At 46.1% G+C, this 25627-nt stretch overlaps 1 protein-coding gene across 4 annotated transcripts in view; it reads right to left on the reverse strand.

The window, feature by feature from the left end:
- The window catches only part of CSPP1 (centrosome and spindle pole associated protein 1), a 124656-nt gene that overhangs the window by 14316 nt on the left and 84713 nt on the right, over nt 1-25627 (reverse strand). For all 4 annotated transcript variants that reach the window (XM_088471485.1, XM_088471486.1, XM_088471484.1 and 1 more), the window contains 6 exons: nt 16601-16715; nt 16361-16508; nt 9624-9746; nt 8912-9018; nt 2856-3005; nt 879-1034 (listed from right to left, as the gene is read on the reverse strand). In XM_088471485.1, coding sequence (XP_088327611.1) covers nt 879-1034; nt 2856-3005; nt 8912-9018; nt 9624-9746; nt 16361-16508; nt 16601-16715 — 799 coding nt within the window. The remainder of the gene's footprint in view (nt 1-878; nt 1035-2855; nt 3006-8911; nt 9019-9623; nt 9747-16360; nt 16509-16600; nt 16716-25627) is intronic.

A 25627-nucleotide genomic window follows, 5' to 3' on the forward strand; every position in this document is an offset into this window, starting at 1 on the left:
GTACAGATGTGGATATATCAGCACATAGGGCCTGATTCAGAGCCGCTCGTAAGCGGCCGCTCGTTCGCTCCGAGCGATGTTCGCACAACTGCGCATGCGTATGGGTCGTAATGCGCATGCGCCAACCAGTCATTGCAGTCGGAAATCAAGCGCTCGCAAAATAGCGAGTGCCTGCTAATTTGAGTGACAGGATGAGGCGTTTGTGGGTGGTAACGGGGGAAGGTGCTTGAAAACGGGGAGTGGTGATCCGAACGCAGGCGTGCCAAATGGTCAAAACGGGCGTTTTAAGGGTGTGCGTAATTAACAAAGCAGCGTCATCGACCACGTCACTTGGTTGTTTCTTAGCCTGAACTGTTTGCATGATTGTGGTAGGAAAATCCAACCACAAGCACTGCGAGCAGTTCAGACGCCTTTCGATGTACTCGATTAATCTAATAAATAGCGGAGATGACGGGGGGAGTCTTTACAAAATAGCGAGCGCATGTTTCTTTTGCTCGCTCAGACAGACCGCAAAGAGCGAGCGTTCAATTTAAATAGCCGCCCCCTTTTTCTGAACGAGCGAGCGCAAATAGCTGTTCTACATAAAACACTGCGTCACCATCACCTAATGGCTGGAAACTAACTGGATGGTTCCCAGCCTGGAATCTCTGTTCCTGAATGTGCCATCTGCAGAATGCTATGGAATAGGTATAGCACCAGCAGAGCAGCCCCAGGAGCTTATTCTTCTAATTGACAGTGTGTCCCAAACAAAAAATTGTAACCCAATAATTTTCATACTACAACAACAGACCACAGCCCTGGGCTAATCCTCTCCTCTGTCTTACACAGAATGCCAGGGACATGAGGGACAGACAGCAATCACTGATGCTATTACCCACCCTCTCCTGTTCGGTAACCACAGGGGCTGCGGTATCCTTCTCGTGAAAGCGTTTCAGCTCCTCCTCGTGTTTTGCTTCCTCCTCTCTCAGCTTCTGCTGAGCTTCCTTACGCCTCTCGTTGGCCAGACGCACCAGCTCCTCGTTTTTCTGCTGTTGCTACAACGGGAATGTAATGCTTTTAGGTTGGAAGCTCTCAGAAGTATATTGGTACTTGTTAAAATCAGCACAACTTAAACACAATGGAGAAGAAACAGTTTTAGAATGTGATACAAATGAGGTAATACTTTGTAATAAAGCGGAATAATTATATATCGATAAAATCAGCAAAAATGTTTAGCATTTATATAAGCATGTCAGCAATAAAGTTATAGGGGGATAGATATCAAGTCTTCTAGAGTAGATATATATCAACCAATAAGCTTACAGCTATCATTTTATAGGACTATACTTATATGCTAGCAAAAAGCATATTAGTTGCTATTTTGCAGGCTTAATACATCTCCTCCTTAGATACATAGCAGACGGTATGGAGCATAAGTATGTAAAACAACAGAACATTACAGCAATGGGTGCAAAAAGGGCAACATTAGTGAGAACAAGCTAAAGGCAGGGGTACATGATATACATAACATCAAATGACACATACATAAATCCCATGAGACACGTGGAGGGGTCACCAAGTGGGGGGAGTGTCAGCATTGGAGTTTAAAAAAGGTAGGTCAACAAAGTAAGTAAGTAGTCCTATGGAATGCCCAATCACTGTGTAAGGGCACGCAGAACCGCCCTGTCAAAAAAAAATTAAAACTAAGGTGCTTTGTAGAGTGGGAGGAGGCAGCCCACAAACAGTATGGTAGCGCTGTGTCAGTGTTTTGTCGGTGAGTGAGGAGACTGGGAGAGAGCAGTGATGTCCTCGTACTGAGGCCAAATCAGCAAAAGCAAAGACCCCTCAGTCTTACTGATCTCTGTAATCAGGTAGGTAGTATGGCGTGTTACTCCAGCTGTCCCTGAGGGGGGGGGAGACATTCTGCTTTAGGGATGCCAAAACAAAATTACACCTTGCCCCCCCCCCCCAACCTAAAAACTTTGTGGTGCCCCTGCTCATAGGTACCACAATTAGGGAAGTCCCCTCGTACAAATGATGTGGTTGCTGGTGGCTATTGCAGAATGTGTGGCTTGCCTTATGGTCCCAGAAAAAAGGGATTTGCCCCCCAGCACACTGTAGCAAAATCAACAAAAAATACTTAAATCCTACATAATAATAGAGATTTACAAGCACCTGTGCTAAGTCATTAAGCTGATCTGAGCAACCACCACACTTTTTGTTTGCTTTATGGTCCGTATGGTTTCCCAAGTTTATTGGACACAAAGTGAAGTTTGCCATTTAATATATACTGTACATTCATGATAGGTTCCCATTAAAGTGCATGCATTTACTACAGACCGTGAATACGGCAATTCTGTGGCTAGATCTAAGCGGATAGTATGTCACAGCTGCTAGAGAATTAATAAGGTAATGGCTGCCTTTTCTGTGTAGGTGAGGGCTGCACTTTAGAACTACAGTATAAGGATTTGAAGGCTACATGTGTTTCGCTACATAAATTGAAAAACAGAATAAAAAAATGTGACTATAAAGGCTAGTGTGTGTTATAGTACACTACGGCGGTAGGTACCCTCTCTTTCTATTATACACACCAGCTATAACACCAGGCACATGTTCTCATAAGACGTGCATTAGGACACTCTCTACATAATTCTACCCTTATCACAATGCCAGTTTTGTATTCTATGTTGGTGGTATAAAGAGGGATCCCTATACTGAAAAGACTACTGAATCTTTCCTTTCTCTACTATGACATAGGTAGGACCACCCGCGAACAACATACTAACTCTGAATGGACAAAAAAATGTTGCACAGTGGTCTGACCCAAATAACAATCCAATAGTCGGCAATCCCATAGAGGACGTCGTTTCCTTTACCTCTTCCTCTTTCAGTTTTTTCTTATTTTTCTCCTCCATATACTCTTGCTGAAGTTTGGCCCTCTGCTCTGCCAGGCGCTTTTCTTCTCTCTCTTCTTCCAGACGGATTCGTTCTCGCTCTTCTTCCTCTTTCCGTCTTTTTTCTTCAATCTGTCAGAAAAGATGTTGTTACTCTGTATTATGCTCAAAATTCTCACAATGAAGATCAGTTTCACATGAATGCGTTCTCACTATCTAAAGTTGCAATTTCAGTTTAAAACGACTAACTTTAAATAAAGGAAATTTTCATTGCTTAACTATGACTAGTCCAGACAAATGTACACACGTGTGTTATTTTCTTCACTTCTACAGATGTGTCCTCATACATCTAGTCTCAATACGCCACGCAGCACGACTTGCCTGGCATGAGTGAAGCTAGCTACTCTGCTAGCGTCGGGCATCTTTTTTTAGTGACGATGCATCTAGGTCGTAATGTGATGCGACTAGGACCCACCAGCAGACAGTGCTGATCAATTTGATATGTGACAATTTTATTTTACTTAGCTCCAAAAATAAACCTAGAGGAGAAAAAATTGTTCTCTATTTTACCTGTTCCACCTGCCAGACTATGCTTTTTAATTGAGGACGAGAAGCCCAGTGTGCAGCTTCAAAAGTGGAGGACCGCGGTCCACGCATGCCTTAAGAAGGCGCACCGTAGATGGTGGAGCCTGCTTTACTTGCTGTCCATGCTAAAGAGAGGAGTGGAAATTCTGCTTCGATCTCAAGGTAATTCCAACCAGAATGTGTCAGTTCCTACATTGGAGATGCAGAATGAACCACCATAAATGAAAACTTTATAAAAAGTTGTTATGGGGTTGGCACGTGTTTCTTGGATGCCCCAAGTTCACTTCAGGGAGGAATCGGAGTTCTCCTCCCAAGAAGAGGCAGAACTAATAAGAGATTCTGATTTGTCTGAAACATTGGATAAAGCTTAGTGTAAGCCAGAAAAGAGGTTTCAGAGCCAGTACTGTTTTTCTATTTGTACCTTTTGCCATCGGAAGAGATTGCAAAGTGGTAGCTGACTAAAGTTGGCGGACCTATCAAAAGCATTCCACATACCAATTCCAGGTGCCGCATCACTTAAAGATGGCACAGACTACAAATGTAAGGGTTACAGTATAATCCATCTATGTGGCCCTGGCACCACTTTAATGCTCATGTTATTGTTTGGGTCAATAAAGTCATTGGAAAATTGTCTGAACAACTTGTTGAAGTATTGCAATCTGATCCTGAGTTACTGCGGTTAACTGAGCATATTTCAGAGGGATCAGAATATGTTGTCTATGCAGCTCTGGATGATTTTCGTATTTGTTCTAGGTTGATCCAGGCTTAGATACTGTGATGTAACTTACTGCACAAATCAAAAACTCTATTGCATCTCAGCCTTAGAAAGAAGTGTTATTTTTGGACCTGAGCCTGACAAAATCATCTAAGAGGCAACAGGGGAATGTCTTCCTGTGAACAGTCCCAGAACTAAAGGAGCAAAACTTTGTTGCTTTCGCTTCTGTAATGATAAAGTCCATTTCATAGAAGAATGTACATATTAACAATAATATTGGTAACAGTATGTGGTATGATCTATAGACCGATGATGCACTGTATATATGTTTAAATGATATCAGCTAACCCAATGAGGGTATGTTCAGCCTAGCAGGCCAGAATGTTTACATTTATGGAAAAACCTAATTAAGTTTTAGAGGATGTAGTTGGTAGCAAAATGTTTGCCCACAAAAAGGAAGAGCCAGTCTGTTGTGTAGATTGTGTAGTCAGCACCACATGGGCGGAATAGGAAATAGGAAATGTACACTTGTAGGCTGTCTTGAACCTAAGCCTGGCAGAGGATGTCTTTTTTCACACTGCCCACTCCATCTGCTGGACAGGAACAAGGTCCGACCATCATACCTGGCATAAGGAAAGTAATTAAATTGCAGACTTACTGTCTCCTCTCCCATGTGCTATGAAGTTCAGAATCCACGTCTGTGGGAGAGGAAGCATGACAGACTGGGTATATTGTTAACCCTGCAAACTGGACAGCCTGCGTCCATTCTGTAAGGGAGCCACACTGTACCAGAAACTCTTCCCGGAGAAACCTTACTCCAGCATTGTTCAATTCCGAAAGTGATATCTGAATTTTGTTTTTCCCTTTTTTAAATTTTCTTTGAAATTGTCTCTAATCTGTGTGTACTTTTAATAATGTTAACTTTTTTTTTTATACCTATAAACTTTGAAGTATTCTTGAAATTAAAACTTAATTCCTAATTCTGATATATTAGACCTCTAGTGAGACACATGCTACTGATTTGTAAAGCGTATATACGGTGAGCCGAAATGAAGGACCGACGTAAGAGAAGTTTATTCCTACACAAATTCCTTGGTGGTGGCAAATGAGTTATATTTTTATGTTAAAGTAATTAGCAAAACCCCAACTTCACGACCACCCGACTTAGATGGAGTTCTGATTGCGGGCCGATCGTAACAGCTTCCCTACTAAATCAAAGAGTTTTGCATCTCAAAGTCATGCCTTCTCCAATAATACTACTTATCTTTCTAGGATCAATTGGCAAAAGAAACAATGTAATAAAACTAAGCTTTGCTCAGTTGAGTACAACTGGGTACACAATATACAATTATCTGGCAGATCAGCTGAGAATTTTATGATCGGCCAGAGAAATATATAATGTAGTGTATGCACTTCTATGCCCTCATTCAGAGTAGGACGCAATGGCAATATTTAAGCAGACTGAGCGATTGTTTGCCATTGAGCACTGTGCACACGCAGCTACTGAACTGCGATTACACCTACATAGAGGATTCACTTGCAAAGTGAGTGACAGGTAGTCAGCATTTGGGGGAGGTAACGGGGGGTGGTTAGAAAAACACAGACGCGTCGGACCGTTTAAACTCTGTTTTCTGGGCATCCATAAATTAGCCACTGCTTTCATACTCACAGCAGGAGAGCCCTCTGTGTGTCTAGAGCCGCACTATATCTGGGACAGCTTAGATTTACTCAGAAGGCTGATGGCCGCCTGATCTGCATTCGATGTATCAGGTTTTGTGCATGAGCGGTGGATACGAGATGCTTTCAGTGAGTCATTAGCATATTTTGGCAATTGCGGTCCGTGAGAGATCGCAGCCGTAATGACATTTGCGTCCATCTCTGAATCCGCCCCACAATCTCCATTAATCGCAGATGAAACAGTCTCATCGCATGATTGGATCAGCAAGCCTGTATAAAACGTGTGATAAATGTGGTCCCAGTATTGTGCATTTTACAGTGTGTACGGTCTGATGGCTGACTTACCGATAGATCTTCCGATAGATGTGGCCGTGCATATGTAAATCTCATTTCCTACTGATCATTAGGACATATAAATAGTGAGGATTGGAAGGAATAATTGTATAGTGTGTACCCATGATATTGGATGTTTCCTCACAACTTACATCTCGTCATTGTATGGTCTGTAACCAGCTTAAATAATGAACATTTAAAGGGATTAACTATTTGTAATGTATATAACACTTATTGTCTCATACTCCAAGTGACTGTCTCACATATAAGACTATCTACAACTCTTATCGTACTGCTCTGGACACTGCCAAACAAACATATTTCCAATCTCTAATCTCTGCTCAAGCTTCTAACCCCAAGCAACTTTTTAATACATTTAAACTGCTTCTTACCCCTCCATCACCCAAACCACCTGCTACTATCTGTGCACAAGATCTTGCTTCCTATTTTAGGGACAAGATTGATAAGATCCGAAATGAAATGGTAGGCTCTTCCTTAGCTAGTGACCTGCTCAATTCCCTACCTGAACCCTCTGGCACATTCTCTTCATTTGATCTCACAAACGAAGATGAAGTATCTACACTCTTCTCATCATCCTACTCTATTACCTCTCCTCTAGATCCTATAACCTCACAAATCAGTAAAGCTCTGTCTCCTGTGCTTATCCCAACCCTAACTAAAATCTGTAATCTCTCTCTCTCTACTGGCAACTTTCGATCACTGTTCAAGCACGCAGTGATTACTCCCATTCTGAAAAAAAAAAAATTCTGACCCTAATACTCTCTCAAATTACCGTCCTATCTCCCAGCTACCATGCCCCTCCAAGCTACTTGAGAGACTTGTCTACACCCGCCTCACACACTTTCTTAACTCACACAACTTATTGGACCCACTTCAGTCTGGCTTCCGTTCCCAGCACTCCACAGAGACAGCACTGACTAAGGTAGTAAATGATCTTGTCACTGCCAAGGGCTAAAGGTCATTACTCACGACTAATTCTTCTAGATCTCTCTACTGCTTTTGACACTGTTGACCACTCTCTTCTCATACAAACACTGCAATCCCTAGGTCTTAAGGACACAGCTCTTTCTTGGTTTTCTTCCTATCTGATCGCTCTTTTACTGTTCGTTTTTCTGACTCTGCCTCCTCTTCGCTACCTCTATCAGTTTGAGTACCGCAAGGCTCTGTCTTAGGTCCTCTCCTATTCTCAATCTATACCACCGCTCTTGGTAAACTAATCAGCTCTTTTGGATTTCAGTACCATCTGTATTCGGATGATACTCAAATCTATTTATCAACTCCAAATTTATCTCCATCTGTATTGGTCTGTGTCACTGAATGTCTTTCTGCCATTTCATCTTGGATGTCATCTCGCCACCTGAAACTTAATATTTCTAAAACAGAATTAATTTAATTTCCACCGGCCAATAACAGTTACCAACCTGATCTCTCTATCACTGTTGATACCTTGACCATCCACCCCGCCCCACAAGCTCGCTGCCTTGGTGTCATCCTTGACTCTGAACTGTCCTTTATTCCCCACATTCTGTCTCAAAATCATGTTACATACATTTAAAAAACATATTCAAAATTTGACCAGATCTCACACAAGACACTGCAAAAACTGTAATCCATGCACTCATTATTTCCCGCATTGACTATTGCAATAACCTCCTTACTGGTCTTCTCAAAAACAGGCTATCATCATTACAATCCATTATGAATGCAGCTGCAAGGCTTATCTTCCTTGCGAAACGTTCTTCTTCTGCTGCCCCGCTCTGTCAGTCCCTCCATTGGTTGAAGGTTTTCTACCGTATTCAATACAAAATACTTTCACTTACACATAACGCTATTAACCAAACCACACCAACATACATCTCTTCACTCATCTCAAAATATCTCCCAACCCGACCTCTCTGCTCAGCACAAGATCTGCGTCTCTCATCCCCATGCATTACTTGCTCCCACTCACGGTTACAGGACTTTCTTCGCGCTGCACCCACTCTATGGAATGAACTACCTCGCACAATAAGACTTTCCTCTAGTCTCCAATCCTTCAAGCGTTCCCTGAAAACTCACCTCTTCAGGCAAGCTTATCAGATTCCAGAACATCCCACATAACCTTCATAGCTTCCATATCTAATTACATCCCCTTTTACAGTCCACACACAATATCACACATCGTCTTTCTCTCGCATCCTCATGACATTTGGTCGACATTCCTTTGTTACTGGATCATGCAGCCAACCAAGAAACTTTGCATTCTGGCTGGACCAAAATGCAATATATAGCACCTTGTGTATCAATGCCTATTTCCCTATAGATTGTAAGCTTGCGAGCAGGGCCTTCCTACCTATATATCTGTCTGTTATTACCCAGTTTTGTTCTATTAATGCTTACAATTGTAAAGTGCAACGAAATATGCTGCGCTATATAAGAAACTGTTAATAAATAATAATAAATAAAATTATTGCAAGTCTTATTTGATTCTACAATATTTGGGAACATTTAGGTTTAGTTTAGTTTATGACTAAATTCAAAACAGAATGTTTAGTAACATGAATAGATGGTTAATGAACGTTCTCATGCCATCATATTTGTCAAAAGCTGCCACATGACACGTACAGGCATCCGTCTGTAAGCCAGAAATACCCTAATTTCCTCAGCAGCTGTACAAGGTAATGACAGCCTGTAAGGTACCTCTATGAGCAGGACAGTAACTACTTACCTGTCGGCGTAAGAAGTTCTTGTAGGATTCCTGCTGTTGGACTTGTTGTTCACTTGGGGAAATCACACTGCCGCTTGCAAACTGTGAGTTATTTGCAAATGAAAACCCTGGCGAGAAATAAAAGCCCAAACACTTGAAAACAAAAAGTCTCACAATATGCAAAACCAAGCATTAACGAAGAAGTTGGTTACTTGAGATTGTAATTGTAAAAAAGTAGAAAATGTAATGTCACCATGAGGAATATGGACTTTTACAGCTACGTACATAGGGGCCAGAATGGGGGGCAAGAGGGTGGCTCGCCCCACAAAAACATTTCACTGGCGCCAGTGGAGCGACGGCTGGGGATGGTCAGGGACTGTGCATTATAGCAATAGGCTGCACGGCCCCTGCACTGCACGGAGGAGGAAGAGGTGTAATGTGCTTTCTTTTAAGTTAAAAGACTGCACACTTTGCACCTCCTCCTCTGTGCAGTGCAGCAGGCGTTGTGATGCTTATTGCTATAATGCACAGTCCCTGATTCCTGTTCCACTGTGGTGCCACCTACTCCTCCCTGGTGGTTCCACCCTCATTCTGCCCCGTGGTACAGCCTCTGCCTCAACCCAGCAACAGCGTCAAAATTTATTTAAATCTTGCCCCCTCCAACATAAAAACGTTCTGAAGCCCCTGGCTACGTATACGTTCCTGCTTATAACAAGTATTACAAATTGCTTACCAGGTATTTTGCCAGTGGGTGATGTATTATCAGCTAGGCTGGTGTCCATCGCCAAAACTGCCCGTTTGTCCTCTGGGTTCTGATATACGTCCTCATTTTGTTTATGCATTCGCTTCAGGTCAGCTGCAATTAAATAATAAATACATTAAATTTTTTCTCATGAATGACTTGTTACTATGCAATTATTCTTAATATGCAGTGTAATCAAATGTAGAGAGAGAAAAAAAGATCTGGACACATACAAGAATCACATTCTCACCAGAGGGAGACGGAAAACCGGTGACCAGAGCAAAGCCCATCTGCAGCACAGGTGCGACAGGGCGGGAGTCCTGTGGAACCCTATGGACTTCGTAGAAATAGAGATAACAAGGGTAAGTTCTTACCATATCTCATATTTTCTACTTCAGGGTCCATAGGGTATCCACAGGATACCTTGGGGATGTCCCAAAGCAGTATCCTTTAAGGGTGGGGACGCTCCTGTGCAGAAAGGAGAATCCGCCGCCCGAAGGAAGCATCCTGAGAGGCGAAGGTGTCAAACCTGTAATACCTCACAAAGGTATGGACAGAAGACCACGTAGCACCCTTGCAGATCTGGACTGCAGAGGCACCACGTCGAGCTGCCCACGAAGGACCAACAGACCTAGTGGAATGAGCCTTCACAGAAGGAGGAACCGGCAGGCCTTCATGAAGATAAGCTTCAGAAATAGCCATACGGATCCAGGCTGCCAAAGTTTGCTTTGAAGCAGGCCAACCCTTTTTACGGAAGCCATAGAGGACAAACAAAGCGTCCGACTTCCTAAACAAAGAAGTGCGGTCAACATAAGTCCTTAAGGCCCGCACAACATCCAAAGAGGCCTCACCCACGGAAAGACTCTGTGAGTTAAAGGCCGAAACAACGATTTCCTCGTTAACATGAAACTGGGAAACAACTTTGGGAAGAAACTCGGACCGAGTGCGGAGCACTGCCCTGTTCCCATGAAAAATCAAGAAAGGGGTCTACAAGAAAGAGCCCCTAAATCAGAAACACGTCTGGCCGAAGCAATAGCCAGAAGGAAAACAGTCTTAGCTGTTAGCCATTTAAGATCCACTGAGCTCAGTGGTTCAAACGGCGGTCCTTGGAGAGCCCTCAGGACCACAGCCAAATCCCAAGGCGCCACAGGTGGAACAAAGGGCGGCTGAATGCGGAGAACACCTTGCATAAAGGTGCGCACATCCGGGATTGTAGCAATCCTACGGTGAAACCAGACAGATAGGGCCGAAACCTGTACCTTCAAAGAAGCAAGGCGAAGCCCATGATCTAGTCCCGCTTGCAGGAAGGCGAGAATCCGAGACAGACGAAACTCCCACGGTGCATAACCTCTCGGCCGACACCACTGGAAGAACGTATGCAACATGCGATGGTATATCCTCGCGGAAGACGGTTTCCGAGCTCGCAACATGGTACGCACCACAGAGCTGGAAAACCCCCGGGACCTCAGCATGGCCGTCTCAACAGCCACGCCGTCAAAGACAGCAGAGTCAGGTCCGGGTGAAGACAAGGACCCTGAGACAGAAGGTCCGGTCGTAGCGGCAACCGCAGAGGACTGTCCACGGACAGACCCTGAAGGTCTGAGAACCAGTGCCGTCTGGGCCACGCGGGAGCTATCAACAGGAGCGTCCCTCCTTCCTGTTTGAATTTCCGGATTACCCGTGGAAGAAGGGAGACCGGAGGGAACAGGTATGCGAACCGGAACGTCCACCGGACGGACAGAGCATCCACCAGAGACGCCTCTTCGTCTCTTGTGCGAGACCCGTACACCGGCAATTTGTTGTTGTGCCGGGACGCCATGAGGTCAATCTCTGGAAGACCCCACCTGTCCACCAGCAGTTTAAAAACGTCCGGGTGCAGGGACCATTCCCCCGGATGAACGTCCTGGCGACTTAGAAAGTCCGCCTCCCAATTTAGCACTCCCGGGATAAAGACCGCTGATATGGCCGGAAGATTGCGCTCCGCCCAAACCAGGATCCGAGAGACCTCTACGAGAGCCGCCCGACTTCGGGTTCCTCCTTGCCTGTTTATGTAGGCCACGGTGGTAGCGTTGTCCGACTGGACCTGCACCGGGTGACCCTGGAGAAACCGATGTGCCTGCTGGAGAGCATTGAAGACCGCTTCTGTCGGCATCCACCTGCCCTGGAACAAGTGTGGACTCGAAACTGCTCCCCAGCCCCGAAGACTGGCGTCCGTTGTCAACAGGACCCAATTTGGAACCCAGAACAGACGTCCTTGTTGAGGTGAGTCGTCTGTAACCACCAAGCAAGGGACAGGCGAACCTCCGGGGTGAGCACAATCGTCTGGGACTTCAGAGACTGAGGCAGCCCGTTCCACTTGGACAGGATCAGGTGCTGCAGAGGTCTGGAGTGAAACTGAACAAATTCCACCATGTCGAACACCGACACCATGGAGCCCAGTAACCTCATCGCCGAGTGTAGGGACACCCGGCGGCTGTGCAGACAACTGCGCACCCTTGACTGTAAAGTAGAGATCTTGTCCTCCGTCACGAAGATCCTCTGCTGTCCCGAGTCCAAAAAGGCTCCCAGACGCAGAATCCTCCGAGACGGGATTAGAGTGGACTTCTGCCAGTTGATTAGCCAGCCGTGCCGTTGCAGCAGTGCAATGGTCAGGTCCAAGTGGCGTAACAGGAGCTCTGGAGATCCTGCCACCAATAACAGGTCGTCCAAGTACGGCACCATGCGGACTCCCTGCAGCCGCAGAGAAGCCGCCATGACCGCCATCACCTTGGTGAAAACCCGTGGTGCTGTCGCCAGGCCAAAAGGTAACGCCCGAAACTGGAAGTGGTCGCTGCGGATTGCAAACCTGAGGAACGGTTGATGGCGCAAAAGAATAGGGACATGCAGGTAAGCGTCCTGTATGTCCAATGACACCATGTAGTCCCCAGGTTCCAGCGCCAGAATGATGGACCGTAGGGTCTCCATCCGAAACTTCGGGACCCGCAAAGACTTGTTGAGTGCTTTGAGGTTGAGAATCGGACGATACGCTCCATTGGGTTTCTGTACCAAAAAAAGATTTGAATAGAAACCCTGGCCCCTCTGGGAGAATGGAACAGGCACTATAACTCCAGCCTGGAGCATAGTGTGCAATACCTTCCGCAGCTCCTTAGCCTTGTTCCGGTCGGATGGTAGACCCGTGGTGAAGAATCGCATCGGGGGTCTGTGCCGGAAGGAGAGGGCGTACCCGTGAGAGACCACCTCGAGAACCCAAGTGTCTGTCGTAGTGGCCGACCAACACTGGGCGAACTGCAGCAGGCGGCCTCCCACCCTGGGAACCCCCAAAGGGAGGCCCGGACCGTCAGGCCGCAGGCTTGTCATCTGGCTTGGGGGCCGGACGTCTGGTACTCCATGCCTGCTTCCGGGGCTTGGCCGATTTCTTAGGGCCAGCCTGTCGAGGAAACGACTGTGGTTTGGGCCTGCCCTGGGCCCTAGATGACCGAAAGGACGATGGTCCAGAACCAGAAGGAGCAGCGGCCGACGGGAGACAAGCCGATTTGGCTGCCGCCAGCGTGGCTACAATCTTATCCAGATCCGGACCGAAGAGAACTTCTCCGGTAAACGGCAACGCCTCCAGACCCTTTTTGGAATCTGCGTCCGCCTTCCAGGATCGCAGCCACAAGGTGCGACGAGCAGCCACCGCTGCTGAAGAAATTCTAGACACCAGAGTACTAATGTCTAGGGCCGCCTCGTTGATATAAGTGGCCGAATCACGGAGATTACCAATCAACTCCGCCTGTTCGGCCGGACAGTCGGAATCAAAAGAAGCCTCTAATGAATCCGCCCAGCGCTCCATCGCTCTGGCAACCCAGCAAATGGCCATAGCCGGCCGTGCTGCCCCCCGCAAGGGAATAAGCGGACTTCAGGCAGATCTCCACCTCGCGGTCCGTAGCATCCTTAAGGGAGGACATGGATGGCATCGGCAATGTGGCACTACGGACAAGACGGGTCACGTGAGAATCCACCTGTGGAGGGGATTCCCACTTTGCAAAATAATTATCCGCGAACGGATAAGCCACCGCCAGTCGTCTCTGCGGCTGGTATCTTTTGCCAGGCTGTTTCCACGCCTCCTCTAAATGGTCCACTAACTGACCCGAAAGAGGAAAGACTGTGGCACCGCCCTTCACATCTTTGAAAAAGGCATACTTAGATTTAGCCGCTGGGGGAACTTCGTCCTCAATCACCAAGGCTGTGCGGACCGCCCGAATAAGTCCAGCAATATATACTTTGGACTTAGCATTAGCGTCCTTAGTTTGGAGAGGTTCCAAGGTTCGTAAGGATCCAGAATCTCCCCATCATCAGACGTCCCCTCGTCATCCTCATAAGGAGCCAACAGAGACGCCACCGGCCGTTTATGCGGCCGCATCACAGACTCCCCTTGCAACACATCCGACAAGTGCTGTACAGAACTCGTCAGGGAGTTAACCCACGCTGGCTCCTGAGAAACCGGGAGTGGGGAAATAGGGAGACTGTGGGGTACCACCAATTGTCATGGGAAACCCTGCATGGGTGACGACACCACTGACTGCTGGGACAAACCCATCGGTGTAAACGCGGGCTGCGGAGCTATCTAGCCCACTAAGGCTGTAAGTGCCTGAGCGAAACAAGCCCATGGCGGCTCCTGTACTGGTGCTGTAACCGTAAGCGGCCGCGCCATGGACAAACACTGCCGGCAAAGGCCCTCCGCGCTACCCTCCCCCTCCGCTAACGGTACTTTACACGTAGTACACTGTAGCCGGAGAGGGAAATCACTTTCAGACATGATGGCACCAGGTATGTGACCCCTCTCACCAATTAAATAGTTAAAAGGCGAGAGACCACCCTGCAGCACCGCACCGCAAGGGCTTAGCAGAAAGAACAGGGACAGAATAAAGCTGACAGTTTAGAAGAAAAGTTACAGGCAGCAGCGCTAGCACAGTCACATACAATGCAAAGAAAATCAATTCCTGCACTAACAGCGCTGATCACTCAACTACGCAGACACAGGGCCTGGTAGGACACAGCACTGCATACACAGACCTGACCACAGTGGAGGAGAGGTATGCAGGGGGACCCAGACCATGATGCTTCCGTCCAGCGCTTCCAGCAGCGTTCACCATGCGTTCAGGAGAAGATGGCCGCCGAGGAGCAGAGAGGAGGCTGGCCTGGGGGAGGAGCGCTGCCACAGGACCAGTCGGCAGCGTGCAGAGAGGGCTGTGTGCAGCGGGGGAGGCGCCGGCTGTGAGACAGGGAAGGCGCGCTCCCCTGTCATGCATTTAACCCCTGGGAAGCCGCAGCGCTACCGCTCTGCTGCGGTCCGCTGTCCCAGGGGGTAGTGGAAGCGCAGGTTGGTCGCCTGGCTCCACGCTGTAGCCAGTCCCCAGGGAGCCCCCTGCCTGGGGACTCAGGACCATGTGATCAGCGGGGACCCACCGCGGGACCCCGCTGCTTACCTTTGTCCCCCTTAAATCCGGCCATGGTTCGGAACATCTGGGGTCACCGCTAGCTGTGACCCCAGATGCTCACCAGCATCCCCGGATCGGTACCGGCGTTCTGGTACCAGCGGGGGTGTAGGGAAGACAGCATGGACGTCAGGACTGACTGTCCATGCTGTACACCCAGATGTGCAGCCACAGCTGCATAGGAGAAAGCTTCAGGTGCTCTTCTAGCCCCCACTCCGACAGGTGCACCCGACTCCGGCCGGGCACCAAACTAAACTGAGGTGCCTTGGCTCGGGGGCGGGGTATAGGAGGGGGACCCTAGTGCATCCTGGGAGGCTGAAAAGCTTAACTCTATGGTGCCCGGCGACTGACGTCACACCTATACCCCAAGGTATCCTGTGGATACCCTATGGACCCTGAAGTAGAAATATCATTTTTAATTACAGCATTTAAAGAGCAGCTGTCTGCACCATACCGGTCCAATATTCATGAGAATGCAGACTGTTCACAAAAAATCAGTGCATCGTATATATAGGTCATAACTTTCACTAGTTTCCAGTGAATTAATGGAATGCATTGTTGTGAAAATCAGCTTAGCCCACAAAATGGCGCTTCACCAATGGGGCAAAAAGTGCCAAGCTATGCCCAACTACCTACTACAGATATCTGCAAGCCAATGTGATTGTTGTTTTTTGTGGGGGTCAACGTGTGTGTTTGTTTTCTTTCTTTGGGACCATTTTGTTTTATATTTTTTTCTGTGGGGCCATTGTGTTTTATTTATTTTGTTTCTGTGGGGCCCAATGTGTTTATTTTTGTTCTGTGGGAGCCATTGTGTTTTATTTTTTTCTGTGGGGGGCAATGTGTGTGTTTATTTTTGTGTGGGGGCCAATGTGTGTGTTTGTTTTTCTGTGGTGGTCAATGTCTGTTCTTTTTCCTGTGGGGGTCAATTTGTGAGTGTTTTTCCAGTGGGGGCTAATCTGTGTTTTTTTTTCCCCGAGAGGGACAGATCGTGTTCCTTAGAAATGTTCAAACATGTTCGGTGTGCCGTGAGTTAAAAAAGGTTGTAAATAACTGATCTACAGTGTAAATGTTTTCTTGCAACCCATAGAGGTACACACAAAATGTGCAATACCTGGCTTACCATAATTAGCCAATAGGTGTGCTGCCTGCAGCACATTTTGCTGAATTGAATTCCACCCTTTATTAAGCAGAAATGCTTTTTATGCCAACCAAATACACCCTAGAACCCGTACACGGACACTGAACGCTTACTGATAAGATTTCCCTTAGAATCTCTGAGCGGAGCTCCTCCTCCACCTTTGCCCCAGGGGTTGTAATTCTTCAAATCGGCTTCTAATTTAGCATCAATTCGTTCTCGCTCTTCTTTCTCCTTTCTGCGCCTCTCATTAGTTTCCCTTATCTGCAGACAAATAACGTGTTGTTCTCTTTTTATTACACTATAGTACAATATCTGAAATAGTGGAAGCCATTCACATTGACAAGTTACTGCACCTGTTGTTCCAACTGCTCCTGGTACGAAACAGCGGTATCTCGGGTCTGCCGAGGTCTTTCTTCTGGAAATGCTCCTAAACTGGCTCCTCTTCCTCCTGCTTTCTGCTTACTGTCACTACGAAGCATCAAAATGGATGGATCTCATGACATTTTTTTTCATAATGAAAAACTATTATATACAGTATATGTGCATTGCTCTAGTTGTATATTACAGGTTGAGTCTCCCATATCCAAAATGCTTGGGACCAGGGGTATTTTGGATATCAGCATACCGTAATGATATATCTTGGGAATGGGACCCAAATCTAAACACAGAATGCATTTATGTGTTATATACACCTTATACACATAGCCTGAAGGTAATTTTGTACAATAGTTTCAATAATTTTGTGGCTCAAACAAAGTTTATGTGCATACATTAAATTCATTTATGTTTCATATACACCTTATACACAAAGGGCCTGATTCAGAGCCGCTCGTAAGCGGCCGCTCGTTCGTTCCGAGCGATGTTTGCACAACTGCGCATGCGTACGGATCGTAATACGCATGCGCGAACCAGTCAGTGTGGCCGAAAATAGTTTGTTCGCTAAATAGCGAATGCCTGCTATTTTGAGTGACATGAGGAGGTGTATGTGGGTGGTAACAGGGGAAGGTGCTTGAAAACGGGGAGTGGAGATCCGAACGCAGGCATGCTTAAAGGTCAAAACGGGCGTTTTAAGGGTGTGCATAATTAATACAGCAGCGTCATTGACCACGTCACTGGGTTATTTTATAGTCAGAACTGCTCGCATGATTGAGGTAGGAAAAACCAACCACAAGAATAGCGAGCAGTTCATACGCTGGTCGATGTACTCGATTAATCTAATAAATAGCGGACATGACGTAGGATGCGAGCGGCCAGGGGGCGTAGTTTTCCAAAAAACGACCGCATGTTTGGTTCGCTCGTTCAGACCTAGAGGCGTGAACAGACCGCAAAGAGCGAACGGTTCATTTGAATAGCCACCCCTTTTTTATGAACGAGCGAGCGCAAATAGCGTCCGGCTCTGAATCAGGCCCAAAGCCTGAAGATAATTTTATACAATATTTTTAATAATTTTGTGCCTTCAACAAAGTTTGTGTACATTGAACCATCAAAAAGCAAAGGTTTCACTATATCACTCATGCTAAAAATATTCTGTATTTCGGAATATTTATATATTCGAGACTCAACCTGTATATACACATGATTATATGCAAACACATGTTATCTTAGGTGTTCCCCATAGTACGTGATGAAGGCCTTCACATTGCAAATGCCAAAACGAGGAATTAAGAATAAAGTATATAAATTTAGATTAAGTTATTTACAAGTTAATTGCATTATTTATAATTAAAATATATTAAGGGCTTTTTCACTTCTAAATAATTAGAGTTATGGTAGACTTATAACTGCTTTTGTGCGAGGTCCATAGGGATATTATGGTTGGAAGACCAGGCACCAAACAGTTAAAGCTTCAGCTCCCAAGATGCCCTGGGTCCTCCTCAATATATACCCCGCCCCTAGCCATAGCAATTCAGTTTAGTTAACAAGCCTCAAGGCAAGAGAAGGAAAGAGGAGAAAAAAAGAACAATCGTACACCAGAAACACTCTTACACAAAAATGAGGGAATCTGTGACCGAAAGAAAAATCACCCAATGAAGCCAGGTGCGTCAGGGTGGGTGCCCTGTGGACCCTATGGACCTCGAAGAAAAGGAGTTATCTAGGTAAGTCTAGCATAACTCAAATTTTTCTTCTTCGGAGTTCATAGGGATCCACAAAGATACCATGGGGATGTCCTAAAACAGTTCCCCTAGGGTGGGGGACACTCCTGAGCAGAAAGGAGAACTTGTCACCCAAAGAAAGTATCCCGAGAGGCAAAAGTATCAAAGGCATAAAACCTGTGTGGACAGAAGACCACGTGGCTGCCTTGCACAATTGCTCAGCAAAGGCACCATGACTAAATGCCCACGATGCCCTACAGACCGAGTAGAATGTGCTGTCACCGTGCTTGGGACAGGGAGAATGTACACCTGAGAGATAGTCATACGTAACCATCGAGCCAGTGTCTGCTTGTTTGCTGGCCATCCTCGTTTGTGAAAACCATACAATACAAAAAGAGCATCTGATTTTCTAACAGAGTTTGTACACTCCACATAAATCCGGAGAGCACGAACTACCTCCAGGGAGACTTCACCTACAGAAAGGTCTGGAGCCTGAAAAGATGGAACAACAATTTCTTCATTCATATGAAAAAGGGACACTACCTTAGGAAGGTAACCCTTTCTTGTACAAGTAGAACAGCTTTATCCTGGTGAAAAATCAAAATTGGGGAGCGACAAGTTATCGCTGCCAAATTAGAGACTCTGCGAGCAGAAGAGATAGCTATAAGAAAAAGTGTCTTTACTGTTAACCACTTCAAATCCATAGAGTCCAAAGGTCCAAATGGGGGAGCCTGTAGCCCCTTAAGAACTAAAGACAATCCCACGGTGCTACCGGTGGAACCAAAAGGAGGCTGAACTCGCAGAACTCCTTGGAAAAGAATTCTAACATCTGGTATTGAAGCAATCTTCTTCTGGAACCAGACTGATAGTACAGAAATGTGCACTTTCAAAGTTGCCAGTCGGTGACCTTTGTCTAATCCTGCCTGAAGAAAAGCCAGTACCCTGGAAATCCTAAATACAGTCAGGTCCATAAATATTGGGACATTGACAGAATTGTCAGATTTTGGCCTCTATTCACCACCACAATGGTTTTGAAATGAAACAAACAAGATGTGCTTTAACTGCAGACTTTCAGAATTAATTTGAGGCTAATTACATCCAAATCGGGTGAACGGTGTAGGAATTACAACAGTTTCAATATGTGCCTCCCACTTTTTAAGGGGCCAAAAGTAATGGGACTATCAACTCAAAAGCTATTTCATGGACAGGTATGGGCTATTCCCTCATTATTTCATTATCAATTAAGCAGGTAAAAGGTCTGGAGTTGATTCTAGGTGTGACATTTGCATTTGGAATCAGTTGCTGTCAACTCTCAATATGAGATCCAAAGAGCTGTCACTATCAGTGAAGCAAGCCATAATTAGGCTGAAAAATCAAACAAACCCATCAGAGAGATAGCAAAAACATTAGGTGTGGCCAAATCAACTGTTTGGAACATTCTTAAAGAGAAAGAACGCACCGGAGAGCTCAGCAACACCAAAAGACCCGGAAGACCACGGAAAACAACTGTGGTGGATGACAAAATAATTATTTCCCTGGTGAAGAAAAACCCCTTCACAACAGTTGGCCAAATCAAGAACACTCTCCAGGAGGTAGATGTATATGTGTCAAAGTCAACAATCAAGAGAAGACTTCACAAGAGTGAATATAGAGGGTTCACCACAAGATGCAAACCATTGGTGAGCCACAAAAACAGGAAGACCAGATTAGAGTTTGCCAAACAACATCTAAAAAAGCCATTACAGTTCTGGAACAACATCCTATTGACAGATGAGACAAAGATCAACTTGTACCAGAGAGATGGGAAGAGAAGAGAAGGAAAGGAACTGCTCATGATCCAAAACATACCACCTCATCAGTCAAGCATGGTGGTGGTAGTGTCATGGCGTGGGCATGTATGGCTGCCAATGGAACTGGTTCCCTTATATTTATTGATGATGTGACTACTGACTAAAGCAGCAGAATGAATTCTGAAGTGTTTCGGGCAATATTATATGCTCATATTCAGTCAAATGTTCAGAACTCATTGGACAGCTCTTCACAGTGCAGATGGACAATGACCAAGCATACTGCAAAAGCAACCAAAGAGTTTTTTAAGGCTAAAAAGTGGAATGTTATGCAATGGCCAAGTCAATCCCCTGACCTGAATCCGATTGAGCATGCATTTCACTTGATGAAGACAAAACTGAAGGGAAAATGCCCCAAGAATAAGCAGGAACTGAAGACATTTGCAGTAGAGGCCTGGCAGAGCATCACCACGGATGAAACCCAGCGTCTGGTGATGTCTATGCGTTCCAGACTTCATGCTGTAATTGCCTGCAAAGGATTTGCAACAAAGTATTAAAAAGTGAAAGTTAGATTTAGGATTGTTTGTCCTTTTGGCCCCTTAAAAAGTTGGAGGCACATATAGAAACCGTTGTAATTCCTACACCGTTCACCTGATTTGGATGTAATTACCCTCAAATTAAATCTGAAAGTCTACAGTTAAATCACATCTTGTTTGTTTCATTTCAAAGCCATTGTGGTGGTGAATAGAGGCCAAAATATGAAAATTCTGTCAATGTCCCAATATTTATGGACCTGACTGTATTTAGGATCAAAATTTCCTATGGGAACACCATTGACCAAAGGAATACCAAACTCTGTAATAGATGTGGGCAGAGGCAGACTGCCGTGCCCTAAGCATTGTCTGAATTACAGAACTGGAAAAACCTTTTGCTCTTAGGATGGAAGATTCAAAAGCCATGCCATCAAAGCCAGACGAGGTTAAGTCCGGATGTCGGCAAGGACCCTGGGTTAGCAGATCCTGCCATAGAGGAAGAGGATAAGGACTGTCTATGGACAGATTCTGTATGTCGGTGAACCAATGACGTCTGGGCCAAGCCGAAGCCACCAGTATTACCGTTCCACCTTCCTGCTTGAATTTTCTGAGAACTCTTGAGAGTAGAGAATCGGAGGAAATAGATACGCCAGCTTGAAGTCCCATCTTACTGCCAGTCCATCCACAAATGCTGCTGATGGGTCTCTGGACCTGGACCCGTACTTGGGGACCTTGTGGTTGTGGCGTGACGTCATAAGATCCATCTCCGGTAGGCCCCATTTGTTTCCCAGGAGTTGAAACACCCCCGGATGGAGAGACCACTCTCCGGCATGTATGTCCTGGCGACTTAGGAAGTCTGCTTCCCAATTTAGCACTCCCAGTATAAATATTGCTGAGATGGCCGGAAGATGACATTCTGCCCTAATCAGAACCGTTGTCACTTCTTTCATGGCTGCATAACTTCTTGTGCCTCCCTGATGATTGAGGTAGGCCACTGCAGTCGCATTATTGGACTGGATCTGGACCGGCCTGCCCTGGAGTAGGTCCTGTGCCATGATCAGTGCTCTGTATACTGCTCGCAGTTCTAGAATGTTTATTGGCAGGTGACTTTCTTGATTTGTCCATCTTCCCTGAAAGGTGTGATAACCGGTCACTGCCACCCATCCGCGAAGGTTGGCGTCCGTAGTGAGAAGCAGCCAATTTGGAATCCAGAACGGGCACCCCTATGTTTAGATGATCCTTTCTCAGCCACCACAGGAGGGAGTGACGAATCTCTGGAGTGAGAAGGATCCTCTGAGACATTAGAAGATGATGTTGTACATTCCACCTGGAGAGAATACATTTTTGTAGAGGCCTGGAATGGAACTGGGCATATTCCACCATGTTGAAGGTGGATACCATGGACCCCAAGACCTACATTGCTGAGTGAATGGATACCCTCTGATTGCTGAGCAAATTGCACACCCACAATTGTAGAGCCGAAAACTTGTCCATTGGTAGAAAGATCCTTTGTGCCAGGGAATCCAGTAGCGTCCCCAGATGTACCATCTCCTCTGTTGGAGAATGGGAAGACTTTTTCCAATTGATTAATCAGCCCTGCTCCTGTAGACAGGCAGTGGTCAGATGGGGATGATGTTGTAAAACCTCCATAGACTGACAATATCAGGAGGTTGTCCAAGTATGGCAGTATCCTGACTCCTTCTGAGATGAGCAGTCATGTTCACCATTATCTTGGTAAACACCCGAGGGGCTGTGGACAGACCAAAGGGCAATGGTAATGTTGCTGACGAACAGCAAAACTCAGAAACCCTTGGTGGAGTAGTGCAATTCGTACATGCAGATATGCATCCTGTATGTCCAGGGAACCATGAAGTCCCCAGGTTCCATTGCCAGCATAATTGACAGTAGGGTCTCCATACAGAACTTGGCTCATGGATGAACCTGTAGAGATATTTCAGATTCAAAATAGTGTGATGAGACCCATTTAGCTTCTGAATCAAAAACAAATCTGAGTAATAACTCCTTCCTTGTTAGCTAAAAGAATCCGGGATGATCACCCCTGAATTTAGCAGGGCATGAATGGCCTTTATAGGACCTGATGGGGGAGTTGTGCAAACAACCTTCTGGGGAGTAACCCTTTAGGAAGGTGTCACGTAAGAATCCCCAGTAGGGGGGGGGGATTTCCCACCAATGCACTCTCCCTGTGGGAGAGGGTAAAAAGACACTAGTCTTTTTGGAATCTGGAACAGTTTAGCTGGAGTGTTCCATGCTTCCCCCATAAGATCAGTGAGCTGTTCAGATTGAGGGAATCCAGCCTAAATCACCTTCTGGTGTCTGAACACCAAGTTTATTAGGCTTTAGGAGCCGGTACTTCATCTTCTATAATGAGGATTGAATTAACCACCCCTGCTAAAGAGGAACATCCACTGATGAATGACACTCCCCCTCTCAGAGATAGAGCCAGAGGGAGAAACCTGTGTATCCTCTGCCTCCTCAGATGATATATCAGATTCTGAAAGCAGGGTGGACAGAGGATGGTGCAGTCCATCTATATGCTTAGACGGCTGATGCCTTCTGTAACATCTGCAGATAGATAGATGCTAAAAGCCAGATTCTGAACTGAGTGGACATAACCATCCAGGAAGGAAGTATGGGAAAGGAAACAAAGCAGGCTGTAATCATTGTGGGTAATCCAAAGTGGGAGGCAGTGTGGGGGCTGTAAGTGGTCCACTAACTGCGTCATAACCTGAGACCAAGGCAGTGTGGGGACTGTAAGCGGTCGACTAACTGCGTCATAACCTGAGACCAGGTACACATTCAAGGTGACCTCTGAACAGGTGCTGGCGAGGTGGACTGTCAGTGTATAACAGTCAACAAACAGTCCATCCTGTGTGAAATCCTGAGAGGCCAACTGCACAGGATTTACATGAAACCAGCACAGGGACAACAGTCTCCTGTTTACCCTTGTCCTGATACATGGGAAATACTTGCAAGTAACCTACATTCAATGTTGGGGTAACAATGCAATGTGACCCTTTTCACAGACAAAAAATAAATGTGAAGTACTCTCTAACCCCTATACACTAGGTAGTTGGGGGTTAGGAAAAAAACAAAAGAAAACAATTTTTTTTTTTACAGCATAAGTCACTTAGGGCCGAATTAAATGTTGAATAGCCGTGATAGGGAGCTCCTGAAGCTATTCAATAGACAGCGCTGTTTGGGCGGCTAAAGGGTTTAGTCTTGCACCCCCCTGGCGATGTCAAGAGAAATCCGAGAAAAGTGCCGGGCGTGCAGCTGTTTGCCGGCTTAGCGCGGCACTAACAGCCGTGCGCCCGGCACTTTAGCCAGAGAAAGCCGGTTACCGCGAATTAACACCCAGGTTAAGTCGCGATAACCGGCATTCTCAGAGTTAACCCATTCCCGACAATGCTAACAGCGCGTTGAATTCAATAACTGCAGGAGCTCCCTCCCGCAGCTATTTAACATGGCACTGAATTGAATTCGGCTCATAAAATGCATATAATATATTTGCAAAAGGGCATTAAAAGCAAAAAGCAACTACCTAAACCCATAAGTTTGGTAGGATGTACATGCATATAAATATATTTGCAAATGGGCACTAAATCTCAATCACATTGCAAATCGACACTGAATCAACTTATACAAGCAAAAAAGTTGGTAGGATTCCAGTGCTATATAACTTGGTCCTAGAAGAAAGGTATACTCAGAGAGAGAGCCCAAATCTCCCCTCAGCATACATTTCCATGATTAATTGCAGCTGAGCGTCTCCAATTAATTAGGAGAGAGGGGGATGGGCAGCATGTGAATGGTATGTGAAGTACAATTTAACCCCTACACACCTGGTAGTTGAGGGTCAAATGGAGCAATAGCAGTGATGGCTATAACTGACAGTCATAAATAATACTTGCCTGAACTCCTGTTTCCTTTTACGCTTAGCGTACATACGTATAAAAGGTAACAATGCAATGTGACAGCCTTCACAAATCTCAATCGAATGTGAAGTACTCAGAAAGAAACCTCCACCCCGAGAGGATGGAGAGAAAACAGTGATAGTTATATTTGACAGATTTAGAAATCAAAGACAGTCAATCAGCAGCTAGCAAACAGTCACAAACAATGCATATGTAATATAATTACAATCAGCTCTAAATCAACTACAGCATCGCAAAGGAATGGTAGGACATAGAGCACCATATACCTTAACCAAGGGAGAGGTATACAGGGAGACTGACCCAGACCCAGACCCTCCTGAGGCCACAGCTACAGGGTGCACTCAGCATGGACCGTGAGCGACTCATACACATGGAGGGCAGGTGGAGCAACCCAGACGCGCAAAACCTTCATAGGGACTGCGTCTGGGTAGGAGCTGCTGGGGGAGCACCTACCTCCCCTAAGCTGCGTCAACCAGCAGAGTACCTAGCCTCATGGCAGCAGATAGCCAGTCCCCAGCGTCAGACGATAAGGCCCCGGCTGGCATAGTGAGGAAGCTGTACAATCCCGGGCCCTGACAGCAGAGGCTTCTGGTGTGTCTCTGACACCAGAAGCAAGGACTGCCGCGCACGATTCCTCATAAGCGAGGAATCACCTTATCTGACATCTCCGAACATCCGGTGCAGTCCAGATCGCAGCATTGCTGCTAGCTAAGCTCAGCCGCGACCCGCCGAAATCACTAGCACAATTACTGATGTTGCGGCCCCCGGCGGAGGTAGATGGAGTTGCATTATCTGCGTCTTAATACAGACGCTGGGTACTGCTGACTCAAACATAAGAAAGGAAAAGAAAAATAAAAGCTTAGACTGCCACAGCAGTCCCGCATCTTGATCTTGCCGCACCAAACGAACAACTGAAATCCTCTGGCTAGGGGCGGGGTATACTGTATATGGAGGAGGACCCGGGGCATCTTGGGAGCTGAAACTAACTGTTTGGTGCCTGGTCTTCCAACCATA

This window comes from Taudactylus pleione, unplaced genomic scaffold (genome assembly GCF_031769625.1).
Source record: "Taudactylus pleione unplaced genomic scaffold, aTauple2 ptg000114l, whole genome shotgun sequence".
Taxonomy (NCBI): domain Eukaryota; kingdom Metazoa; phylum Chordata; class Amphibia; order Anura; family Myobatrachidae; genus Taudactylus; species Taudactylus pleione.